General features: G+C 39.4%; 1 protein-coding gene across 39 annotated transcripts in view; it reads right to left on the bottom strand.

The window, feature by feature from the left end:
- DST (dystonin) overlaps positions 1 to 26,966 on the bottom strand; it is a 411,253-nt gene that overhangs the window by 29,156 nt on the left and 355,131 nt on the right. For all 39 annotated transcript variants that reach the window (XM_060752763.2, XM_060752758.2, XM_060752766.2 and 36 more), the window contains 11 exons: positions 25,628 to 25,783; positions 24,302 to 24,499; positions 22,726 to 22,854; positions 19,445 to 19,609; positions 18,000 to 18,155; positions 17,466 to 17,672; positions 15,439 to 15,558; positions 9,989 to 10,158; positions 7,896 to 8,055; positions 5,007 to 5,201; positions 4,010 to 4,138 (listed from right to left, as the gene is read on the bottom strand). In XM_060752763.2, the coding sequence (XP_060608746.2) occupies positions 4,010 to 4,138; positions 5,007 to 5,201; positions 7,896 to 8,055; positions 9,989 to 10,158; positions 15,439 to 15,558; positions 17,466 to 17,672; positions 18,000 to 18,155; positions 19,445 to 19,609; positions 22,726 to 22,854; positions 24,302 to 24,499; positions 25,628 to 25,783 (1,785 nt within the window). The remainder of the gene's footprint in view (positions 1 to 4,009; positions 4,139 to 5,006; positions 5,202 to 7,895; positions 8,056 to 9,988; positions 10,159 to 15,438; positions 15,559 to 17,465; positions 17,673 to 17,999; positions 18,156 to 19,444; positions 19,610 to 22,725; positions 22,855 to 24,301; positions 24,500 to 25,627; positions 25,784 to 26,966) is intronic.

Genomic DNA, 26,966 nt, shown 5'->3' with positions numbered 1-26,966 from the left:
AGTTTATCATTTAAAATGAACTAAAAGGAACCATAACTAATTAAGCTAGTTATTCCTCCCTAAATACCATGATGTCTATGTAAGAGCTATTTTTAAAAATAATTTTGCTGAAAAATTAACATCTCAAAAAGAGATTTGGTTACTATTTTTAATATTCACAATGGAGCATTTTAATTAGGCAATTCAAAAGTCATAAATACTGGTATTTATAGAAAACATAGACCAAGATCCTGCATCTTGGGACAAAACTACAACAATAGAGATCCTTTACTGCTTCTCCTTCTGATGATGCCTCTTCCTAGACCCTACTCTTTAGCTTACCAACAGGAAGCTTCCAAGATACTGTAGATTGGGAAACATGGAAATGACAAATTCAGAATTCACCTAGTTGTAGGCCACTTTAAGAACACCTAGAAAGTCTCCTTCAAAGGTCTGCAACAACTGCTTGTCTCAGACTAAAATATCTTTGAAGACTTTCCAAACTATAAATTGTGTTTAAACACATTTTATTACACAGCTTCTCCAAAAAGGCTGTTTACATTTTAGCAATGATTATTTGTATTATTTGTGCAAATGTTTAGGCATTGGCTTTTTCCAAGTAGGGAATGGCATACATGTATGTACACAAGTGTATACATTTGCATTTGATTTGTCTTTGGTGAGAAAGAAGCCAAAGGCTGGATCTACACTGCCCTATATCTCAGGATGTGACCCCAGATTATCTGCTTTGAACTGGATTATATCCCAGATTATGCCAGATAATCTGGGATAAGGAGGAAATAGGGCAATGTAGATCTAGTCGAAGACAACCAACTGCATCCAGTTCCTAAGAATGGCAATCTCCCTTTAGACAGAATCAATCCCAAGTCAATGTAAACAGCTAGTGGCCTGTCTTTTCATTGTATCTTATTCACTTACATTTCAACTTTCCTAAGAATCAAAACCCTTTTTGTGATGGACACCCAATTTCTCAGCATTTTGAAAAAAGTTTTTATTTATCTCAATCTGACCAACATAAAAGATGAAGACGACATTTCAATTGGACTGATCAAATCAAGGAAGTCACACTTGTGGGTGCAAGTCCTTGGCAGGTCTGTTTATGGATATCTGTGTTTTACAGAGTCATTCCAAATTTGTTGGGAGTTCAAAATTCAACTTCAGATTCCATTCCATTTCATTCCTAAAGGTTTACATCCTAGCCATCCTCTTTCCATTAACCTCTCATTCCCAGAAGCAAATGCACAAACAACAAACAATTTCCACCAAGTCCCAAAAGTAGAGAATCCACTACATTTCATATGAAGATACAGCATGTGTTTCTTCATATCAAATGCTCTTTCACAGTTAAAGAAAATGTCTCTTTCACGGTTAAAGAGATGTCTCAGGATAGTAGGTGGAAATCAATTTTTCCATCCCATACAGCTCTCGTTTTCCCTGTCGCTTAGGGCCCTCCTACACTGGCCCAAATGCGAAGAAAACAGGTGGTTTTCTTTGCATTTCTTGGCCGGGGGTGGGGGAGGGGGCTGAAATACCACCTTTTTAGCTGGGGGATGGCTAGATTACCAACCCCTGGAGACAGGCATGTAGCCGGGGGGGGGGGGGGGGGGGGGGCTCGGGGGGCTTCAGCCCCCACCCGAAATTCTCATGGTGGTTCGCGAAAAGGCCTTACTGGTGCATTATTTAAACTGTTATGTTTATTCATATCATGATCTGATCACCATACTCAATATATCCCATATGCATGGGGGTATTGGGGTAATGATACAAAAGGTTTGCTAGGCTAGACCCTCTTTCACTCAGACTCAGCCCCCCCCCCGAAACTCACCCCCCCGAAGCCCCCCCTGAAAATTTTTTAGCCCCCCCCCCCCCCCGAAACGAAATCCTGGCTACGGGCCTGCCTGGAGATTCACAATCAGTAGGGGTAGGGATGGTGATTTCCCCCATTTCTTCCCTGCTCCTCAGTTCCTGAAAACAAAGGGAAAGCCTCTGGAGGAATCACAAGACTTGCCCTACCTTCCTGGAGTCTGGAAAATGAAACTAAAGAGGGGAGGGAGGAATCCCCCTTCCAAAAGTTTTTAGTTTAATTTTCCATTCTCCAGGAAAGTAAGGCAAGCCTTATGGCTCTTTCTGAGGATTTCCCTTTGAATTTAAGGACCAAACGAGAGGTATGGAGGGGAGGCTGGCTGCCTGACCCTGGGGAAGAGGAATGGTTGTGGGGACTGCCTCTTGGGATTTCAAATGCAGATCCAAGGAGATTGTCCACATGGCCTCCAAGCCTGCAGAGTTCCAGATTTTTCAGTAAGATCCACACTTTAGCAAGTATCTCTTAAATCTAGAATAAACCTGGATAAGCAGGTTTAATTCAGCTTGAAATTGATTAGCTAAAACGTCATTTGGATACCTCAGGTTAATCTGTTTCCTAACCCTGTGTAGATGGGGCCTTAAAATGGTGAGAAAAAATGATCTGTATTATAACTGTGAAATTGGTATGGGCAGGAGGCTTGTCAAAAGTTGCACATGGCTTAGGGCAAGGGTCCTCAAACTTTTTAAACAGAGGGCTAGGTCACAGTCCCTCAAACTGTTGGAGGGCCAGATTATAATTTGAAAGAACATGAATGAATTCCTGTGCACACTACACGTATCTTATTTATGGTGCAAAAAACACTTAAAAGCAATACAATAATTAAAATGAAGAACAATTTTAACAAATATAAACTTGCTAGTATTTCAATGGAAAGTGTGGGTCTGCTTCTGGCTGATGAGATAGGATTGTTGTTGTTGTTGTGTGCTTTCAAGTCGTTTCAGGCTCAGGTTGACCCTGAGCGAGGGCCGGGTAAATGAGCTTGGAGGGCCGTATCCGGCCCTCGGGCCTTAGTTTGAGGACCCCTGGCTTAGGGCATGTTATCCAGGTGTCACCAAGGGGATAAGAACATCTTCAGCGGGGTGTAAATGGGCCTTTGGCACAGAAGTTGTAGCAATCCTAAATTGATCTAATTACACCTCTATACACTCTTCTTGACTCTTCATGTTTTTTTTTTTTGTTTTTTTTGTGGAACCCACTGGAGACAAAATACAGTGTACTCAGAGTAGCAAAAATATAATAAATATGCTAGCAGAATTCTATTCGATTTCTGTTGTTCAGGTGAGGTCTAGGGAATGTAATTCTTTGCTGATTTTCTTCTCAAAAAGGCATAATTATTTAAAGAATTTTATTTTCTGATGCAAGATATTCTTTGAATACTGCAAGTTTTGAATATTATTAGCATTTTAGAATTTTTGTGTGCAAAATCTGTACATGGTATTTTTGTGTAGCAAACAGCATTTTCCATACAGAAAAAAATTTTGCACACAAGGTTTGATTTTGTTCAGAAAACGTTTCCTTTGCAAAATATTCATGTTCAAAGTTAGCAAAATAAAAATTCAAGTGGAATAAACATGTAAGAAATAACATTTCATGTGCAGAAAATGTTATTGAGTCCCATCCGTGGGAGAAAAGTGGGATAAAAATAAATAAATAAATATTATTTGCTGCATGAAAAATAATGTCTTGTGCACAATGCTATTTCCATGTAAAACAACCACGTGCAAATTTTGCATACAATTAAGTCCCAAGCTGAAAATATTCTAATCAGTCTAGAATTCTTCTTATCAAGTATTTCTTGAGATTTGAGAAACTTATTTTTCAATCATTTAAATACATGTATATTGAATATTTTTTCATCTATACAATAATGTGATCTACACCAAAATTCAAAATATTTCGGTGTTTTTATTGAAATTATTACATTTCTGTGGATACCATTCACTCTAATATAGATGTGGAAGCAATTTAATTTGAAGTTGCTTCTACTGATTCATTTATCAGTTGTGTATGGAGAATGTCAGTTTAATTTGTTCATGCCCTTGTGCTGGGGGAAAAATCACTGCCAAATACTAATGGGACACAAATAGCTGAATTTTAATTATGCCTAGCCTTTAGAGCCAACATTGTCTTAATTATCTTGCTCACCCGGTGCTGCTCTATGAGCCCACGCAGAGCCTCCTCATCATCTGGAAGGACACCATGGAAACGAAGGGCCTGTTCTGCCTCAGCCAGCCATTCCAGCAGTACATGGACAACAGAATGGAATTCCTCAGCCTGTATAAGTGGAGGTTGTGGGGGAGAGAGAAATGCTCTAAAAGGGATCTGGACAGGAAAACAGTATAGTGTTGGATTCCTCCCGTGAACCATGAACTTGTACCCAGACTGGCAGAACCATTTATCATCCAGCAATGAAAGCACAGTAACTTTCCATTAAGGAATCTGATATAGAAAACTTCATGACAAGTACTGCAAAAATGCAACACACTTCTTTTTAAAAAACAGAAGAGAGTCCAAGGACCGTTTTGTAAATGCTTTCAAATATATAATGAATGGAATATGGGAAATCTACATTAAGAGCAACTCAAGCACACACTGACACATTTTAACCTATCAGGTATAGCTGTGTTAATGAATGATATCAACTACTTCGGGATGGGGGGAGATAATTTATGCTTCTCAGTTGGGAAGTTGGAACCACTATCATTACAGAGTTGTTGTTTCTGGTGATCAGTGACATCTTCAATTTGTGGGCGTCCCTCAATGGTTGTTGGTCAAACTGATGTCATAAATTTCAGCAAAGCTTCAAAAGAATGCCTGGACTAAACCAAACTTACTACAAGCAGTGCAATATGGACTACTGTAATATATATTTTCATGTGAATGATAAATGGACAATGCCCATGATGACACACCCACTTCTGAGTCAGATGTCTGATAAAGAAAATTGCGTGCATCACAATTATTTCAAGTGACCCCAGACATCAATCAACACAAAGGGAAAATAAAAAGGAATAGTAACAACACAAAGTAGTCTCTCCTTGCCTCCTCCCTTGCTGTATCATAGTGATGCCTTTCAAATGAACTAGAAATTCCATTGCAGATGGGATATCTGATTGAATTCAGTTCATCCTGTTTGTCTTACCTGGTTGAGAGCTTGTTCCAGCCGTGTTTGCTTTGAGATAGACAGGGCACACACAGTATCCCACCGAGTGCCAAGCTCCTGCATTTGGACTTTGACCCAGGAGGAGTCATCACGACTGCCTTCTATCAGCTCACGGGCCGAGCGTTTCAGAGCCTGGACGCTGCTTGTTCTCTTCCCTAGTTCCTTCTGGAAGGCCTGAGTAACAGAAAATGAGAGTTTTTTGACTCATGTAACACAGTTGTTGCAAATATGAAACAAGTTCTTCATCATGATTCTTCAGAAAAAGCAAACCTAAATTGCACCTTATTTTGGTTTACAGTGTAATCATTAATTTTATATCAGCATTTGCTACTCTATTATTTTTTTAATATTAGCTTCATTCGTAATGAATACGTTATGCATGTATTCTGAGTGAAAATCTATCTGAACAGTAGTCATATCTGGATCTCATAATAAACCACAGTTGATGTGATGTGGGAGTGAGTGTGCCCTTCCAGATATTCCTTCTCTTCCTATCTAGTATAGCTGCTAGATGTTTTGAAGCTTTCCTTTTGTTTTTTTTTATTAATCACAGTTTGAGGTATCATTCAACCCTGACAAATGAAGCTAATCTTTAACTATGATGTGTTTGAAACACGTCGGTTTTGGCCTGTGTTTTAGGAAAATCTGACTTTTGTTTCAAAAAACTATAATTAACGTATTGTCGAAGGTTTTCATGGGTGGAATCATGGGGTTGTGTTGAGTTTTCCAGGCTGTATGGCCATGTTTCAGAAGTATCCTCTCCTGACATTTCACCCACATCTATGGCAGGCATTCTCAGAGGTTGAGGGGTCTCTATTGGAACCTAGTCCAGTGAGGCTTAAAGGTGTTCTTACCATACATCAAGGGAACCACTGACCGCATAGGGAAGCTGATGAAGAAACACAACCTACAAACTATCTACAGACCCACCAAGAAAGTCCAACAAATGCTACGTTCAGCAAAAGACAAGTGAGATTCCTCTCACCTCTGCAGGAGTCTACCATAACCATGCTGCTGTGGACAAGTCTACATAGGTACCACCAAACACAGCGACCAAACACGAATCAAGGAAGATGAAAGGCACTGCAGAGTAATTCAACCAGAGAAGTTAGCCATAGCAGAGCACCTGATGAACCAACCTGGACACAGCATATTATTTAAGAACACATAAATGGTGAACCACTGTAACAACCACCATGTCAGACTACACAGAGAAGTCATTGAAATCCGCAACCAGGACAGTAAATAAAGAACAGCACTCAGAAAACAGGGGAATTCCAGACAGGAAACAATCAAGGCCGGCTAACACCTCCCAACAAAAGATCCCCCAGGCAGGACGCAGCCAGGCTTTGAAGCAGCAAGGCCATTAAATGCTAATCAAGGTGGTAAATTGCAACATTCACACTTGCCTCAAGCAGACAAGAATTCTTTCTTTCACCCTGGGCATTCCACAAATATATAAACCCCACCTGCCTAGTTTCCAACAGACCCCCTCAACTTCTGAGGAGTCCTGTCATAGATGTAGGTGAAACGTCAAGAGAGAACATGGCCATACAGCCTGGAAAACTAAGAGCAACCCTATAATTAATGTAAATGATAACTCAGATTTCAGAAAAAAAAAACAATAAATCATGGTTAATCAATTCATAAAGCTTCCAATGTCCCCTTCATGGCAATGCTGGAGAAGGGAGTGGGAGGAAAAGACACTAATCCCCATAATATTAAACAATGGTTTACTGTGAGGTCTACATGCTCTCATTGCCTTCTTTTGACCATTCAAACCTTGATTAGAAGACCCTAGCCTATTGAAACCTTGTTCCAGAGAACAATGTATAATGTAGTATCTACAGTGAAAAAATCTGCATATAATGGTATACATTTATTTCAGCACATCTTCTCTTGCAAAGCAAAGCTGCTCCAAAAGGGATCTAGACAGGAAAACAGTTTCCAAACCCCATTTTTAAATAATGGGGCAGCATTCGTAGATGGTAGAACAACTGCATGTGAGTACCTGCATCTGTGATAAACACTGCAATAAGAGAATACAAATACTCAGTTCTTGTGGGTTTTTTCGGGCTATATGGCCATGTTCTAGAGGCATTTCTCCTGACGTTTCGCCTGCATCTATGGCAAGTTTCCTCAGAGGTGAGGTCTGCTGGAGCTGGGAAAAAAGGGGTTTATATATCTGTGGAAAGACCAGGGTGAGACAAAAGGCTTTTGTAAGTTGTGCTAGGTGTGAATCTTTCAACTGACCACCTTGATTAGCATACAATGGGCTGACTGCGCAGTCAGCCCATTGTATGCTAATCAAGGTGGTCAATTGAAAAGATTCACACCTAGCCCAACTTACAAAAGCCTTTTGTCTCACCCTGGTCTTTCCACAGATATATAAACCCCTTTTTTCCCAGCTCCAGCAGACCTCACCTCTGAGGAAGCTTGCCATAGATGCAGGCGAAACGTCAGGAGAAATGCCTCTAGAACATGGCCATATAGCCCGAAAAAACCCACAAGAACTGAGTGATTCCGGTCATGAAAGCCTTCGACAATACAAATACTATTATCTGCAGTTTTAATGACTGAGTTTCAGAAACATCTCCATGCATCTTAATTTAAATGTTCATAAAATACCAGATTACAAAGCAATGTTCATATGTTATTTGTAGGTAGGTTTAACCACAAGTTGGTTCCTTGCATTTTCTTATGCCACATACTAAATGTTTATACCACAGTCTAGGGTTTTTGATCTATTGAATGAGCTCACACATCTTTGTTAACATTGCAAATTGGCCCAGTAGGCTTTCAATCAAAACATTTTGATGCGCCTGATTTAAAATAATATGAAAATGACTGTAATTTTGTTGCCCTTACTTTGTGACTATCTATTAAATTCATCACTAAATCAATGTCTCCATGCACAGGCTGATCTTCGGCCAGCTGCGGTTCCACTTTGTAAAGCCAATCTATAAGAGCTTGAAGAGCATCCGTAAATTGTCCAGAAAACAGCAGGGCTTCTTCCAGTTTGTTTTGTCTGGAGGGGGAAATTAAAAACATACACACAATGGAGGAAAAGGCACAGTTATTAGATATTGATATTTTCATTTATTCCTATGCTATTTTTTAAAAAATAAATAAACAAATAAATAAAAAGAACCAAAAAATGTTGTGTGTGCTTTTAACCGTTGATTTAATTATTATGTCATTAGTCACATTGCAATGGTAACATAATGAAAATGTACCCCTGCTTAGGCAACAGTGGTGATTTTTGTACCACTAGCTGTAAATCCATGGTGATGTTCTAGAAACAAAAAAAACTGCCAGCCTGCCACATCACACAGTTTAAGAAGTATTATATATAAGCCAGGTCCTCAAATACCAACACGCTTGAATAATAAAATCAGGAAGTTGGAAGAGACCACACGGGCCATCCAGTCCAAACCCCTGCCATGCAGATAAAGCACAATCAAAGCACTCACAAATGATGGTCCTCCAGCGTCTGTTTTAAACCCTCCAAAGAAGGAGATTCCACCACACTCCAAAGCGTTGCCACTAACTATTCAACTCCAGCAATAAAAACCACTCTACCGTAATCAGAGCATGGAAAAGTTACTTTTTTGGACTGCCATTTTCAAAATCACCTAGCCACATAGTTGGAGAGTGCTGCTGGGGAATTCTAGAAGCTGTAGGACAAAAAGCATCCTCTTTAGCTCAAACGTTGCAGAGTCCAAGCAGGCTGGTGCAGTATTTTGAGTACAATACTGCTCCTTGCTGTTATTGTCACCTTCCAGCTCTTCCTTCCCACAAGGAATTAATCTGCACAAGCCCCAGCCCCATGTTTGTGTGCCTTTCCAGTTTCCCAGACCTCCAAGCTAGCATGTCCTCCACTGTCACTCCCACCCATTTCACAAGGAAGGGTTGAGCTTGTTTTCAGGGATAATCATATTTTAAAGAAAACCATACACTTTAGTTGATGTCTCTGTATCAAGATTAGTGTCACTAGAAAAATACATAGTACAATGTTGTACAGAAAACACAACCCCCCCAGCCCAGTGACTAAATGATTATGTGTAGTGTAACAATCCTTCAGGCATATCCCTCTGAAATGCTATCTCAGGCCCCATCTACACTGCCATATAATGCAGTGCGTTGCTGTGAGTTTTCTGGGCTGTATGGTTATGTTCTCTCCTGATGTTTCGTCCACATCTATGACAGGTATCCTCAGAGGTTGTGACTGTGAGGTCAGTTGGAAACTAGGCAAAGGAGGTTTATATCTATGGAATGTCCAGGGTGGGAGAAAGAACTCTTGTCTGCTTGAGGCAAGTGTGAATGTTGCAATTGGCCACCTTAGTTAGCACTGAATGGCCTTGTAGCTTCAAAGCATGGCTGCTTTCTGCCTGAGGGGAATCCTTTGTTGGGAGGATATATTCCACAAATATATAAACTTCACTTGCCTAGGTTCCAATAGACCCCTCAACCTCTGTGGATTCCTGCCATAGATGTGGGTGAAATGTCAGGAGAGAATACTTCTGGAACATGGTCATACAGCCCGGCAAACATAGCAACTCAGTGATTTTGGCCATGAAGATCTTCGACAGCACATTATAATACAATTCAAACTTCATTATATGCCAGTGTAGATGGAGCCTCAGAGACTCGTGTTGAGCAGGTCCTCTTATGCTGCAGATGGTTAAGATTATTTGAACCTTGAATACCATCCAGGAGAAGGGCAGGATATAAATTCAATAAATAAATAAAATTGGTAAATAAATAAATACATTAATACTTCTAAGAATGTGTACCTAGACTAAAAATCTCTTTGGTCGAAGTGACCCCTTGCAAGACTAGTCTGGCCAAGGACTTACATTAATGACTTACTTGGGAAGGGGAAATGGCTTGAGAAGAAGAACCATGCCTTTCTATCTATGGGAAAAAATTTATATACGGAATGAGGATGTCGGCATTACCTTTCTACAGATTTTCCACAGACGGTATCCCATTTGTCTCTAAGTTCACTCAGCATATCATCCAGTTTCAAATTGTCATCAGCAAGAGTTGTTTTTTCTTTTAAAGAACGGCCACTTCTGTTTGTGGTGTCATACACAGAATGTTTGGCTCCAAGAGCTTTTTGGAACTCCTGTGTAAGGAAGGAGGAAAAACACAAAATGAATCACATACCTCATGCAGCCTCCAGACTAAACTAATTTTGTGCTATTTGGAGCCACACAGCAAACTAAGGTTCCAAACATTTCACAAGGAAATCTCAATAAAAGATGCTGCCACATTTGGATACAGGATCTTCTGACGTTTATTCCTTAAGATAACTTGCAACAATGGAATCACTAGGACATCAAATAACTTTAATTGAGCAATTAAACGATGTTATGAAAAAGATGTAGTAGTAGACTTCTGCTTTTCATTTTGACATGATGGCCCATCAGTTTGGGCTGCCTTCCATAAAGCAAATTATACCAAATCATTTACATTCAAACCCATACCATAAAGGTAAAGGTTTCCCCTGACATTAAGACTAGTTGTGTCCAACTCTGGGGGGTAGTGATCATCTTCATTTCTAAACCAAAGAGCTGGTGTTGTCCAAAAACACCTCCTAGGTCATGTTGCCACCAAGGCGGTACCTATTGATCTACTCACATTTGCGTGCTTTCAAATTGCTAGGTTGGCAGAAGCTGAGCCTAACAGCGGGAGCTTACCTCGCTCCCCAGATTCAAACCGCCAACCTTTCAGTCAGCAAGTTCAGCAGCTCAACAGTTTAACCCGCTGCACCACCAGGGAGCCCCAACCCATACCATAAATAGGTCAAAATCTTCTGATAGCCAAACACATCTCCCTAACTGACGTACATTTTTTTAAACGTTGTGAGCTGCTTTGGTCTTGATCAAGAGAGAAAAGTGGGGTGTAAATATACTAATCATAACTATTTTGCAGTGAAAATTGTTATTCCCTTTCTTGCCACTAGCAAAAGAACTTGACTAACTTTGAGATAACTTGGTTGCTGTGCATCAGTATACTGTTATAAAAAAGATTAGCATCCATCTAACGTGGAGAGTACAATCAACATCTTTTCAGTAGCTTTGGGAGAGGAATTATATTTAAACAAAATAGTTCAACTTTGTGTTTAGGTCATTTTGTCAAGGTCAGCTTCACTGGCAAATGGGCATATGCAAAATCTGTAAGTGGAATCACCCTTGCCAGTAATTAAAACACTTCCTCTTCATTGTGGGAAGCCCTGACCCCAAAGAAGCATTTATGTATCTGATTCAGGCTTTTGCAGCTTTTGTCACAGAGACATTAATAAGCACAGAGGACCCATGTTTTCTCAGGAAGAAAATGCACAAAAGAGAGGCAGCTGTGTCATCATTCCTGTACTCATCTACATAGTTTAGTTCAGGGCTTCCTAAACTGTTTCTGCTCTTACCTCCTTTCTGAAAGAGATTTTTTTATGTGACCCTGGGTATACATGTATATAAAATGAGTATAAAAACCAGACCTCTACCGACAATAAACTAGCATTTGCAAGGCTTGCTAAACAGGTTGATTTTCCTTTTCATGAAGTACAGCTGAAGCATTTTCTGCAGAGCCCACTGTAGACACTGGATGTTGTTGCCATTTTTTTTTTGCAACCTCAACATTGAGCTATGAGGGCCCAATTTGGGGTCAGGACCCATGGTTTAAGAAGCAGTGGTTTAGCTGATAATGTGAAAGTGGATGAATTGCTAATCCAGAAGGAGTCAGCAACTCTGAAACTGAACTGCTACGTTTCATACCAAGTCACAAATCTTCTGAGGACCAGTGGTCACACTCAGTCTAAAAATACAGTATGATGTAAATCATACTGACAGTATTTCAGTTCTGTGCTTCTGAATTTTCTTTTATTTTGTCTAGACTAGAAAAATGACATGTTCTTTATCTCTCTCTCTCTCTCTCTCTCATATGCACATAACACAGCCTTAACTGAGGACAGTTATCTATGTGACAAAGTAATTAGGGGAACTGATGGTGCTAAACTTTTCTGGATTTTGCCCCATGTTTAGATGTTTGAAATGTTTGAATATTTCTGAGCTCCTTTCTCCTCTGGAACAGGTTTTTTCAATAATGTTAGTAAAATAAAATATCTGCCAAACAAAAATTCAACAGCAACCCCCCCCCCCAATTATTTAAATTGCATAATAAATCCATTTTTTTCTAGAATGAGACTCAAAGAAATTGCAGTCAATTGATCCAAAGCAACAGTTCTCTCAGTAAAACATGTAAAAAAATTGAGGAAGGCAGGAATGAGATCCATACTTCCTGAAGACTTACTGACGTTCTTAAATCATTGAACAAGGACAAAAATGAAATACAAGATCTGATCTTCTTCGGGACTGCATCTCCTTCTTTGAGCCAGCGTGGGCTCTGCCAGGGAGGTCCCAAATATGGTTAGGGGGACAAGAAAGAGGGCCTTCTCGATGGTGACTCCCCGGCCTTGGAATGTCTTCCCTGGAGAGATTAGGCTAGCCCTCTCACTTCAAGCCTTCCAATCAAGTTTGAAAACATGGCTTTTTAAACAAGCCTTTGATCTTATGCAGATTTTTAAGAGTTGGTCCAAGGACTTACTGTTGGTGTCACTTCGGCACAAGGTGTATGTTAATTGAAATAAACTTGTTTTATCCACAGCTATGACTGCATTTTATGAATGTTAATGTTTTATAATGTAATTATGTGCATGTGATATTGTATTTTCATGCTTTTATCATTTTTAGATCTGTGTATGTTTATATGCGGCACTTCGCTGTCACTCTCCATAGCTGGGCATAGGCCTGTGGGTCCCCAGGTATTTTGCCTTAGAGCTCCCAGAAACCCCAGCCAGTTGACCAGCTGTTAAAATTTCTGGGAGTTGAAGGCCAAACCATATGTGGACCCACAGATTGAGAACCACTGTTGTAGGGTCTGTGGAGAACCCATTATCAATGCGACAGTATCAAGTCCAGCTTAAGTCTTAAGGCAACATCTGGAGACTATCTGTTGTTTATTGGTTATTGTCTGCATTTATATATAAACAGGAGATGAACTCAGTCCAAAAATGTGAAAAAAATCCTCCTAAATGTACAGGTGTGTGGTGGTCTTTCTGAGGGATTTCTAAAAATGTGCATGTATCACAACAATGAAAGGTTATTTCTTTCTTGCTGCATTGTTAGTCCATCTTGACGCCAAGCAACATATGTCATGGGGAAGCAGACCTGAGGGCATCAGACAGAGAAGAACTGTTCGCTGTCAAGGAACAGATGTTTCCTTGAATTAACATCTTGGCAACTACACATCCATTCGTAAAGAAAACTCATGGAAGCATTTGCCATTACATATTGTTTAGTGTTTCTTGCAGACCTCTTTTTAGTTGAGTTCCAGTGGCTCTGACCCACAAGAGAATTGTTCTGGTGAAGCTGGAGATTAAAATGGGGCAGGTTAAGCTGCAGAAATAAAATCAAAAACCTTCCTGGGTGTTCTATCAATCTTAATTGGGTTAAGACTGATAGAGCACCCAGGCAACTGCTCTCCATGTAGACACCTAAAGACTGAAATTTCACCTTAGTAAACATTAAAGAGGATGCAAAAAAGCAAACTGTAAAGCAGCAAAGGAAACTAAACATTAAGGGTGAAAGCATTATAAAAAGGTATAAAATGATATGGAATAAATTGGTCTGACAAGTCAGTACATTAAGTATACTGAGCAGATACAAATAATAGCAGTCCTTGAAATGCAGCATGCTAGTAATTTTGCAACAGTCAGAACTGACCACGGAACAACAGACTGGTTCAAGATTGGGAAAGGCGTACGGCAAGGCTGCATACTCTCACCCAACCTTTTCAACTTGTATGCAGAACACATCATGCGATGTGCGGGGCTTGATGATTGCAAAGCTGGGGTGAAAATTGCTGGAAGAAACATTAACAACCTCAGATATGCAGATGACACCACTCTGATGGCCGAAAGCGAGGAGGAGCTGAGGAGCCTTCTAATCAAGGTGAAAGAAGAAAGTGCAAAAGCCGGGTTGCAGCTAAACGTCAAAAAAACCAAGATTATGGCAACAAGAATGATTGACAACTGGAAAATAGAGGGAGAAATCGTGGAGGCCTTGACAGACTTTGTATTTCTAGGTGCAAAGATTACTGCAGATGCAGACTGCAGCCAGGAAATCAGAAGACGCTTACTTCTTGGGAGGAGAGCAATGTCCAGTCTCGATAAAATAGTGAAGAGTAGAGACATCAGACTGGCAACAAAGATCCGCCTAGTCAAAGCCATGGTATTCCCTGTAGTCACCTACGGATGTGAGAGCTGGACCTTAGGGAAGGCTGAGCGAAGGAAGATCGATGCTTTTGAGCTCTGGTGTTGGAGGAAAGTGCTGAGAGTGCCTTGGACTGCGAGAAGATCCAACCAGTCCATCCTCCAGGAAATAAAGCCCGACTGCTCACTGGAGGGAAAGATACTAGAGACAAAGTTGAAGTACTTTGGCCACATCATGAGGAGACAGGAAAGCCTAGAGAAGACAATTATGCTGGGGAAAGTGGAAGGCAAAAGGAAGAGGGGCCGACCAAGGGCAAGATGGATGGATGGCATCCTTGAAGTGACTGGACTGACCTTGAGGGAGCTGGGGGTGGTAACGGCCAACAGGGAGCTCTGGCGTAGGCTGGTCCATGAGGTCACGAAGAGTCGGAGACGACTGAACGAATGAACAACAAAAGTAATTTTGCAAAGCAGATCAAGAAAGCATACTGTCTCTGTTCACAGTGTGTCCTTTTCCCTCAGGCTATAGAGGAAAAGATTCAGGTTTTAAAGGTGACTTTTCCTCTGCACATAATCAGATTTATGGAAAGGAGTTTGACAGCTGTGAAATCTTGACAGGAAAACTCTCTCTTCTCCTACTGCAATTTCATTTGTGTTGTTGATAGATCCACTGCATTTAATTTATTTCAAATGGTGGGGGATGGGGTGTCATTTCACGAAATCAATTAAGGATTTCCCAGTCAAACTATTCAACTTCTCCTCTTTTTTTGACCAGAGCTTATTTTTTAAAGGAAATACACACAATTTCTAACTAGTATAAATAAAATGGATGAGTCTATTTAAATGCTAAATAAGAGGATTTGAATCGTTCTGGTTTCTACAATTTATCGTTATTGTGCCTTTTCCCTTTTCACATGTAATTTTACCTCTTAAGAAAACAAGATCCCACAGAGAAACATCCCAGCTTCTATTTATTTTACTACCCAGAGAAAGAGCAGTATTTGAACTGATGATGGCAAACATTCCAACCTAGTGACCACTGACTTTCTTTCCTCCGGCTAATTACAGAGTGCTTAGTCCACTGCCTTTCTGGATTTCTGACTGGACAGCCTCTACATTCCTTGACTAGTAAATCACCTTATGCTGGGAGAGCTGCATCTTAATTTTGTCTGGATCATTTGCAATTTCAAGCTCCGCATCCAAAGTTTTTTCTGATTCATCTAGCCATTCTGTAAGCTTGTTCCAAGCTTCATGGAACTGTGAAAACAAACACATCAATTCCTTTCACTTGCATTCTCTGAAACTAATAAATATTACATTCAAAACATTTAATATTCATCCAGGCTTGAAAATATTAAAAGTTGAAATAATATTCAAAGTTACTGACTTAACATTGAAAGATATCTATTCTTACAGTCACTTCTGTGTTGCATTTCATAATAAATACCTAATTCTTCCACACACACACACACAAATCCAGACATATCAATATACAAGGGGAAATGATGTTTTTAATAGTACATTGAAAAAACATACGAGTAAACCAAACTGTATTAGATGGCAATTTAAACCCAGGATTTTCATGTTCCATGCATAAATCCCCTGTCTCACTGAGATGATTCACATAAGTGATATTATATGATCCTTATGCAGAAACAGTACAATCTCAATTTTAACATTTCCATGGTATAGAATGGAAATATGCATTGGGGGGCAGAGGGGATGGACAACTGTATCTAACGTTTCATGCAGATGTGATATTAATCCATACATAATCCATTGGTTTAATATACATGGAAACTGAAACAACCTGAAATGTACCACTCGGGCATGATTTCACCCTGAATCTTCTTTTCCTGGTTTAAGAATCTAGGCAAAGCAAGCCCATTTCAGGTTAACTCCCCAAAAATTTTGGAAAGAAGGAAAATATATGTCAAGGCAAAAAAGAAATGGTAATTGGCTAAGGGGAAAGGGGATTCTGTGGAATTATCGATGAAGTTTGAAAGAGTAAAAGCTATTCCACATCTTTCAAAAAGTGCTGTTGACATGTAAGGGGGAGTATGTTGTACCCTGATATAATACAAGGAGATCATCAATGAATCTCTACACATAAGTTACTGTATATACTTGAGTATAAGCTGAGTTTTTCATTCCTTTTTTAGGCTGAAAAAGCCTCTCTCGGCTTATACTTGAGTCAAGGTTATTTATTATTTTACTCTGTTATTATTATTATTATTATTATTATTATTATTATTATTATTTATATTTTACTCTATTATTGTTATTACATTTTTATTTTACTCTATTATTAATACATTATTGTTTTCTCTATTATTGTTATTATTACATTTATTATTTTACTCTATTATTACTGTTATTATTACATTTCCATTATTTTACTCTATTATTATTACTTTATATTTATTATTTTACTTTATTATTATTGGAAGGATACGTAAGCACGTTTACATTGAAGAAGGTTAGAATAATAGTTTAATCAGAGTTGGACAGTTTCATCTTAAATTGCAGTTTTATAAAAATATTCAAAAACATTTAACCTACCAATGCCACAATTAATATAATTTTATTGGTATCTATTTTTACTTTGAAATTTATCAGTAGCTGCTGCATTTCACACCCTCAGCTTATACTCGAGTCAATATGTTTCCCCAGTTTTTTTGTGGTAAAATTAGGTGCCTCAGCTTATATTCAGATCAGTTTATACTTGAGCCAGGCCCGTAGCCAGGATTTCGATTCCGGGGGGGGGGGGGGAGTTTGTTTTGGGGGGTGGGGGTTGAGCCCGAGTGAAAGAGGGTTTACCCTAGCAAACCCCATGCATATGGGATATATTGAGTAGGGTGATCAGATCATGATATGAATAAACATAACAGTTTAAATAATGCAACAGTAAGGCCTTTTTGCGAACCACCATGAGAATTTCGGGGGGGGGGGGCTGAAGCCCCCCAAGCCCCCCCCCCCCCCCCCCCACGCGGCTGCATGCCTGACTTGAGCATATAGAGTATTTTCCAAGAATATTGTGGGATGGTACTGAACATTCATACCTGTTGCACTCAAGACTTTAAAAGCATCATATAATTCATTTAAACATGGTGCAGTTACAGTACAGCTTCCCCTTTGTTGTTGTAAGACATCTGTCATGTTACCTGTTTGGCACGCTTCCTTGCATCATCCAAAGCTCTTCCCCGTTCCACTAACCGCTGAACCACCTTTTCCCACCTACTCTGGACACTGATCAGCAGATTCTTAATGAGGACAACATCTTGCTTCTGGCTGAAATATTTCAAATGGGTTCCAGTTTTATCGAGCTCAATGATCTGGTCACGATGGGCATTCACTTCATTAGCAAAGACCTTCCAAAATGAAGAAGACAATTTTTGAAAGATTTACAGTCCTCTAGCATGCAAAAATACATATGGATCAAATAGAAGCTATAAAATGTCTTTGAGTTTTAGTGTTACTGGTTTGTTTGTTTTACCATTAATGCAAACCAGGCCACAAGTGAAAGCTATGAAATCTAGTACAAGTATGGGCAAACTTCAGCCCTCCAGGTGGTTTTGGACTTCAACTCCCACAATTCCTAACAGCCTATTGGCTGTTAAGAATTATGGTTTGAAATCCAAAACACCTGGAGGACCAAAGTTTTCCTATGCCTGATCTAGTGTCATTCATTTTCCTACCTTGTGTTCATCAATTTGAAACAAGACAGTATCCAAGATTAGACTTGGCCGAGAAGCCACTGTCAGTGTTTGCTCAGCTTGAGTAAGCCAGTTGATGAAGTCTTGCAGTGAATTGTGGAACTCCACTGCCAAACTGAGGGCTTCTTCCAGTTTGATCTGCAAAAACATAACATAATTCAGCAGCAGTGGAGGCTTAGAGAGTTGTAAACTATGCTATATTTGAACATAATATGGAAGAGGGCCACTGTTGTTGGACCTCTTCCTCTCACATCCCATCATTATTCCAGGTTAACATTAATACACTCTAGACTCAAACAGCAAACAGATACACAGATAAAGATATATGTGGAAAAGAGCAGAGGAGATAATTAATTGGGACTAAGTGGGGTAAAGAAAATACACATTACTACAAATCAAAGAGGTCCTGGAATCAGAGCTAAAGCATGAAACTTACAGGGATTTGAACAGGAAGCCAGCAGAAACATACGTGGGCTTTTAAGATCTAATTCTGCTTTCTGGAATTGTGAGCACATTCTCTAACAAAGGAGTCAAGAAGCCATTTCGCTAACTAAATCACACATTCTGTCATTGCAATTTGCACTATAGGGTCATTCTAGATGCAAAACAAAGGCCCTATTAAGACATTTAGTGGCTGGCAAGAGCATTTGTGCAGAGGAGCAACAGCTCTGTCTGACCTCCACTAAATGGGAAAAAAATATCACAAATCAGGGGTCAAAATGGGCTGTGAATTATCTTTGCAGGGGATGGGAAAAGATATACTCATTCCACCACTCTGCCAAGATTCTTGTGGTTCCAGTTAATATCTGATTCATGCCTCAAATAACCAAAGTGATCATGAATTTACATTACATGAGAAATGAGAGCACAAATGGTTCTTTCCCTTCACTCTTTGGCTTTTTTTGTGAAGACATCACATTTCAGCTGCTTTCAGGTTAATTTATAGTCTGACACAGATTAAATTGTTGAGCTGCTTCAAGTAATTTCAAAAAGAATCCCCACCCTAATGGAAACCTAATGTTATGAGTAAAATGTTGTTGCTATATTTTGCTACATGAGGCCACCTCACTCAATAGAGGCCTTATCTATTTAAACTTTAAAAAACGGTTATGTTTACTTCAAAGCTGATAGGGTGATGGTTTCACTGGCTAGAAAGGATTCATATATCACTTGGATATTCAGCCTATAAATACGTTGCAAGAGGAAATGTCTTCATTTAGAGATTTTAGTCTACTGCCATACAGTATAACAAGTTTTGTCATACTGTATGATTGTCTTGACAATATTAATAAACTTTTCCATATCAATGTCTGTATGTAATATATCCCACTGGACAGATACTAAGGCTATTGTACTACCAACAACAAACAAAACAAAATTTCCTTGACAACCACAGAGGATTTGCTTATGTTCATATGATAGCATACCTTTCTTTCATTAAGCTTTGTTTCCACGGATTCCCATTTTTCTTTCAGATTATTTATGTCTTGATCAACATTTGTTTCAACAGACCCTGGGCAGCTTGCAAGCAGGCCCTTTTGCATCAGGCATTTGTATGTTTCCTCCTTAGCTTCAAATGCAGCACAGAGTTCCTAAACAAAAGGGGGATAACCCAATCATGAACAAATACACATTAATTCTACAATCATTGCCTTTAAAAATGTCGCTGTTTTTTTAAAAAAAAGCAACTAGAACAGGAATGCTTAAGTCTATCTATATGGTTAGTTGAATAATAAAGTGCTACTGTGCCATGGAGAATGTGCACATTAATAAATGCTATGGAGGATGTGCACATAAAGTAGCAGGATGCAATTAATTAATGCACTGTCTAATCAATATCCATTTATATAGAAAAAGCATGATCGATCAAGAACCTAAATTAAGTGTCTTACAGAGATCTTCTGGATGTATTATATCCACAATACATCTTTTTATGTGTGAATATTCACCCTTTTCAACCCTTTTCTGGTAGGCAACCCTCAAGATTAATGTGCATTACTAGATTTGCAATCAAAATTGTAGGAACCCAATAGCCTCCCTTTTATTACCATCATACTCTGCCATTACATGAAGACACTGCATTTCCACACCTGGGATCCACAAGTCAACAGTTAAATTCCAGGAGAAAGGCTGTACTACTTCTAGGTGCACACTATTGCAGATTGGCTTAGTTCCCCTTCGCTTCTGGTGTAAGAGAATGGGCTATCTGCAGAGACATTGCTCAGGGGATGCCTGGATGTGTTACCATCCTGTGGTAGCCTTCTCTCATATCCCCGCATGGGAAGATGAACTGACAGACAGGAGCTCACCCCATCTTATGAATTCAAACCGCCAGCCTTCATGTCAGTTCAGCTTGCCCACTGAGCCACTGTAGCTTTTGATATGAACCCTGGATATATTGAAGAGAATTCCATGGAGAGGGGAAAGCAATGATGTTGTTTCAGGGGTCTGGTTGCTTCTGGTTGTTGCTGCTACTTCCCTACCCAGGCATGTAAAATGGCCAGAAATGGTACCATAGTGGAAAGAATAGAGGGGGTTGGTGCTTCTTTTGGATTCTCCTGCGTGGCCTTTTGCCAGATGACTCAGCAAAGGGAATTGTTCCTCTTTGATAAGAGATAAGGTACTGTGCTGATATTAACCAGTGGACAAGTCAACCCAGGTTATGAGAGTTAATTTTTCTAGATTTATACATGAATATATAGAGTACTGCATGTGTTTCTGTCAGTTACAGGGTACTAGACTGTGTATTTAACTTTCTGAATGAAAATATTCAGTTTGCCAAGTTTCCAATCATCATATTTAAAGGAAAGTGAAACCCCACACAGTACACTGTGAATCTACTTGGTATATTTTAATTTGTACCTATTGTCTTCGATTGCAAGGGGTCACCTTTGACTTGACCTACAAGTGGGAGACTTTGAAATAAGCAAGCTTTTGTAAGAAACATTTACCTAGATTAGTATGCAAAAAGAGCTTTGCTTTGGACATAGTAAACTGAACTTTAAAAAATGAAATAACTCAAGAAGACGGAATCCTCCCATATTTCAGGCTATGATGGCTATGATCTTGCAAGGAAAATGTTTATTTGTTCAGTTGTTTCCGACTCTCCATGACCTCATGGACCAGCCCACATCAGAGCTCCCTGTCGGCTGACACCACCCCCAGCTCCTTCAAGGTCAAGCCAGTCACTTCAAGGATAACATCCATCCATCTTGCCCGGTAGGCCCCTTTTCCTTTTTCCTTCCATTTTCCCAGCATCATTATCTTTTCCAAGTTATCCTATCTTCTCATTATGTGGCTATTTCATCTTTATCTTTAGTATCCTTCCCTCCAGTGAGGAGTCGGGCTTTATTTCCTGTAGTATGGACTGGTTTGAAAGTGCTGGTCCAAGGCACTCTCAAAATGTTCCTCCAACACCACAGTTCAAAAGCATCTATCCTCCTTCACTCAGCCTTCTTTATGGTCCAGCTTTCACATCCATAGGTTACTACGAAGAATACCACTGCTTTGACAATGTGGATCTTCGTTGCCATTGTGATGTCTCTACCCTTAACAATTTTATCGAGATTGGCCACTGCTCTCCTTCCAAGAAGTAAATGTCTTCTGATTTCCTGGCTGCCTTTGAAGTAACCTTTGCTTCTAGAAATACAAAGTCTGTCACTGCCTCCACGTTTTCTCCCTCTATTTGCCAGTTATCAATCAGTCTGGTTGCCATAATCTTGGTTTTTTGAAAACCATATGGATCACTACAACCAGAGATGATTAATAAGCATGCGGCTAATTTAAAACTGCAGGTCAAGGGTGCGATCTGATGGACATCTCCTAGCGATATAGAACAAAAAGCATGGAGTATTCCAGCTTTCCCTCCTGTCTTCCTCCCTGTTCTTTTTTGGTACAAAAATGTAGAGAGAAAATGGTGGGAAAGGATAGGAGAATTAGAATATATATATATATATATATATATATATATATATATATATATATATATATACATACATACACATACATACATATACACACACACACAGTGTCTATAAAATGCTGTTTTTGAAGCAGGGCAATTGCACATAAAAGGCATGATTTGGAAGCACCACGGGTATCTTATATTCCTAGAGACAGGCAACATTTAATGAGATTTTGGCTCTGAATTGAGACTCCTGCTTCATTAAGACACTGAAAAGAAAAGAAGAATACAACTGTGCTCTCGGGCACTTTGAAAGGAGCAGATTCTTTGTCACTTTGTATTGGTAATGGGAGTTATGTGATGACCGGCCAAGAAATATTAATGGGCAATGGCAAAGGTTCTGAGTTCCTTGGCTAGCTTTTTCTTCCTGTTTATAAAGGAAGAAATTTTGCTGTTTCAAAAGTTATAGAACAAAGCAACAGACTCTCTACTTTGAAGCTGGGGGTAGATTAAAAATAACTTACAAATACATTTATAGTTAAATACCAGGGCCACAAAAATACCCTTACCTTCTTTTTCGCCCTGCAAAATAATGCTGAGGATAGCTTGGTCATACAGATGCATCACTAAATCAGTTTTGTAACATAGTGATTTACAAAAAAAGTCAGGGAGGAGAGGAGAAAGTCTTCTCATTAAGCAATCTTACAGGCCTTTCACTGCACAAAAATTGCAAATGTTTCACTATGAACGGCCACAAAGATTTTATTTTCAAATGAGGACCATCTGCAATATTAAGATCCTTACCATATGGGTATTAAGCTGCTCTCTTGCAGTCTCTGGTAAACCACCAACAGGCTTCGATGCCAAAAGTTGACGTTCAGTTTCTGTCAGCCATTGCTGCAGATCTTCAACTTCACCATGGAAACCTTGAGCCTAAATGATACATCACCACAGCATTTCAGAACATATTTCAATACTTTTAATTTGCTACATCAGCTAAGGGGCTGTAAAAGAAGATTGTATTAAATTCAGGCTTTTAAAGGAAATGCAACTAAACCTGAGACACCCTCTAGGTGGTTAAACTGACAGTTGTATATATAATGAAATGTTGCTGAACATAATCAAAAGGAAAACTCTCCAACATTACAGAGGTTATATGAAGCTTGAAATGGATAGACAAATGTATGTATTTAATCCTTAGAGGTTTCACTTTGCAGTCTAGCAATGAGGGAAATTAATATGTCTGCAAGACTAATTGAAAATACAGGACAAAAATCACACATAAAGATGCGTGAAATTGATAGATTTAGTCTAATTAGACACTAGGAGAAATGAGTTTTTATATAAACAAAAAACTGGGGAACCGGTACCCCTCCAGACACCGAGGAAATGCTTATTTCCACAATCCCTGAACACTGGCCAATCTGGCAACATCTGATGGGAATGATGTCAGACAAGACCTGCAGGGTAAAGGTTCCTCAATCTTTGTATATTAAATTGCTACTTCAATGCGATTGTCTACACCACTCTCCAATCCCATATTCATTAAGTATAGACTGCTGGTAGCCTCCATGACACTGTAAATAGACTTTGCCCCACTTTGGGTAAAGTCAGCAGATACTTCAGAATTTGCTTGAAACTCTGAGGCTTTGGGGCAATCTGGACATTTGGACCAGGTCTTATTTGGTCCAGACAGACACTCTGAGATCACTCTTTTTCTGCACTGATTAGTACAGAGTAAGGGAAGTGGTTGTGCCAGTGTCATTGCTGTCGCTCGCCCTTCCTACATGAAGAGCGCCATCCAAGCTCCTGGCTGTCACTTGTTGCATCTAAGAAGTCAGAATGGGGCGACCAACAAGAAGAAGGGGAGATCCACTTCTTACTTCTTGTTGGTCATAGAGGAAACCCTATCTGATATCAACAAAGACAGCCACAGTGGCCAGATCTCAGACAAAACTCCATAGTCAGCTAGGAGTTGAGTGACAATGCAAAAGATGTGACAGCCCAGCAGAATCAATGTGGTGCTGGTCTGTACAGACAATGACCCCAGACTCTGCATGTATTGGCTAGATCTACACCAGACTACTCTTAACAGTGAGACTCTAGGACAGTAGTTCTCAACCTGGGGTCCCCAGATGTTTTTGGCCTTCAACTCCCAGAAATCCTAACAGCTGGTTAACTGGCTAGGATTTCTGGGAGTTGTAGGCCAAAAACATCTGGGGACCCCAGGTTGAGAACCACTGCTCTAGGACTTCCAAGAGTTCAATTTTGGCTGGACTAGGACCAAGTCAATCCATTCAATGCAATCCATTTGAACCCAAACTAATCAATTTGCTGCAATCTATTTAATCCATTGTTTTGTTCAGTTTTTCATACAGACCTGGATCAAAGCACTGTCCAACTGTTGCTTCCTTTTTTCTGTTTTTTCCAAGAGATTTTGCCATCGCTGATTCAAAAGTTCCAGCTTGCTTTGTAAGTTGCTTGCTTCTTCAACGGCACTTGATTGAATTAGGTCATTTCCTGCTTTTTTAACAGTTTCCACAGTGGACTGGTGAGCTAAGACATCATTTTGAAGCACCTGTCGCAAATATATTATGCTTTAGTTTGTTTTTTAAAACCACTGATTTCATCCAAGACAATTGTGTGAAGTAGCCCCAACAACATTATATTGTATAGTACTCATTATACATTATATTTCATAATATATAGCACGGTCTCCGAGATCTGCCGGGGAAGTCCTTCTTTTGGTCCTACTTCTGTCTCAAGGGCAAGAGAGAGGGCCTTCTTGGTGGTGGCCACCCGGCTCAAGAATGCCATTCCTGAAGAGATTGGGTTAGCCCCCTCTCTCCCAAGTTTTCCGCTCTAGCCTAAAAACAGGGCTGTTTAAACAGGCCTTCTACCTGTAGATTCCAATGGTTAGACTGAGGACTTTGCTTCACAGCCAGTTTTACCCGCAGGGATGACTATGTTTTATATATTTTAATATTATATGTATTGTTTATTTTGTTTGCAGCACTTTTGGGAACTGTCCTGAGTCCCTTTGGAGAGATGGTGGCGGGGTATAAATAAAGTTTATTGCTTTTTATTATTATTTAGAAATAATATACATTTCCTAAGAAACTGAACTTGAAATATCTTCAATCAGTGATACAACAAGTACTAAAGGATGTATCGTCTTCTGAGGACAACTGATCCCAGGGCCAGTTAGTACTTGGATAAGACACATCAGTTAGTACTTGGATAAGACAAATCCGCTCCCCGGATTTGAACCTTTCAATCAGCAGTTCAGCCGGCACAATGGTTTAACCCATTGCTCCACTAGGATATTTTTTTAATCAATGGCTATTACTTGCCACCTTCCTGGAGTTCCTGATCATCAAAGAAAAAGCTATATTCGGTGATGTCTTTCTAGCTGAAACCTTTTTGTATCTGTCATTCATTTATGGTCTAGATATTATATGACAGTTTGCCAACAATACTTTTTTGATAAATAAGATAACGGTGGCTATTTTTATGCAGCAATTCCTTTGCATCAGCAACTTGGTTTCTTAGAAACTATTACTTTAAGATGTACATTTTATTTGTAAGTATTGTCAAACGAGAGAGAGAGAGAGATGAAAGAGAGAGGGAAAGGGAGAGGGAGGGAGAGATTGGGAGGTCTCAAAATATCTATCAACAGTGAGGTATAGAATTATGAGTTACATACATGGTGTTTGGCCAATTCAATTTCAATAGCCTTGGGGTCAGAACCCACAGGTTTCTGATCATTCAACAGGTCTTCTGTATGCGTCAGCCATGTCAGCAACTCATCCAGGGCATGCTGGAATTGCCCCAAAGCCAACAAAGCACCCTCCAGTTTGTGCTGTAATAAAACAGGAAAATGGAAATTCTTACATTATGCTAAGCCTATCAGTATGTTAACACAGGTTCAGCCCAATGAAGTCTCAAATGAATGATGTGAATAAAGAAATGCCATCCAAACATTATGTCATACAACTGCAAGCAGGAATACTATCTGTAAGCAATGTTAGAAAATATCAATGAAAAGCACAATCTATAACATCCATAACTGATTCAAGTTATGGATGTTATAGATAATTTGGACAGGCATTTGTTCTTCAATTATCCACAATACAGAATAGTAATGTCAAAATTAACTATTTTTATTGATCATGAGATTGTACATATGGATGAGTCTTGTGTTACAGGCTTCTGCGAGGTTCCCCACAAAGATGATAGTACCCTGGTTAACACTGCAATTCTACAAATGTCTACTCCAAAATAAATCCCAGTGTGAAATGAAATCAATTGAGTACTTTAATGAGAATTATCTCCAGACAAATTATCTCCAGGTAAATATATACAGTACAAACGGGTAACCTTTAGAGATGGCATAGGTTTAAAAACTAATTAAAGAATTTGTTGTTGAATGCCTGTGGACAATTTCAACAGAAAGGAGAAAACCATAAAAATTAACAAAATCTGGCTACCCTCTAAAATTGGGACAGTAAAGAAAGAACAACACAGGAAACAATCAGCTCCAGCTAACACCTCCCAACAAAGGATTCACCCTAGGCAGGAAGCAGCCAGGCTTTGAAGCTGCAATGCTAATCAAGATGGTCAATTACAACATTCAGACTCGCCTCAGGCTGACAGAGTTCTTTCTCCCACCCTGGACGTTCTACAGGTATATAAACCCCACTTGCCTAGTTTCCAACAGACCTCACAACCTCTGAGGATGCCTGCCATAGATGTGGGTGAAACATCAGGAGAGAATGCTTCTGGAACATGGCTATACAGCCCGAAAAACTCCCAGCAACCCAGTAATTAAATACTCAGGAAACTTTGCAAGAATTAAGTGTATAAGCTTTGCCATGTAATGCTATTTTCTGTTAGTTGTATACTACTTGCTGAAACACACACACAAACATATAACAGGCAAACAAGTATACAACGAATCAAGAAGGAAACATCTTATAATCTTCTGATAAAAAATACATTCATTTCATAAAAGGGAATAAAATGGCTCAATCTTTATGCTGGTA

The sequence above is a fragment of the Anolis sagrei genome, chromosome 1 (assembly GCF_037176765.1).
Source record: "Anolis sagrei isolate rAnoSag1 chromosome 1, rAnoSag1.mat, whole genome shotgun sequence".
In the NCBI taxonomy this organism is placed as follows: domain Eukaryota; kingdom Metazoa; phylum Chordata; class Lepidosauria; order Squamata; family Dactyloidae; genus Anolis; species Anolis sagrei.
This window is presented reverse-complemented; position numbering and strand designations above follow the sequence as displayed.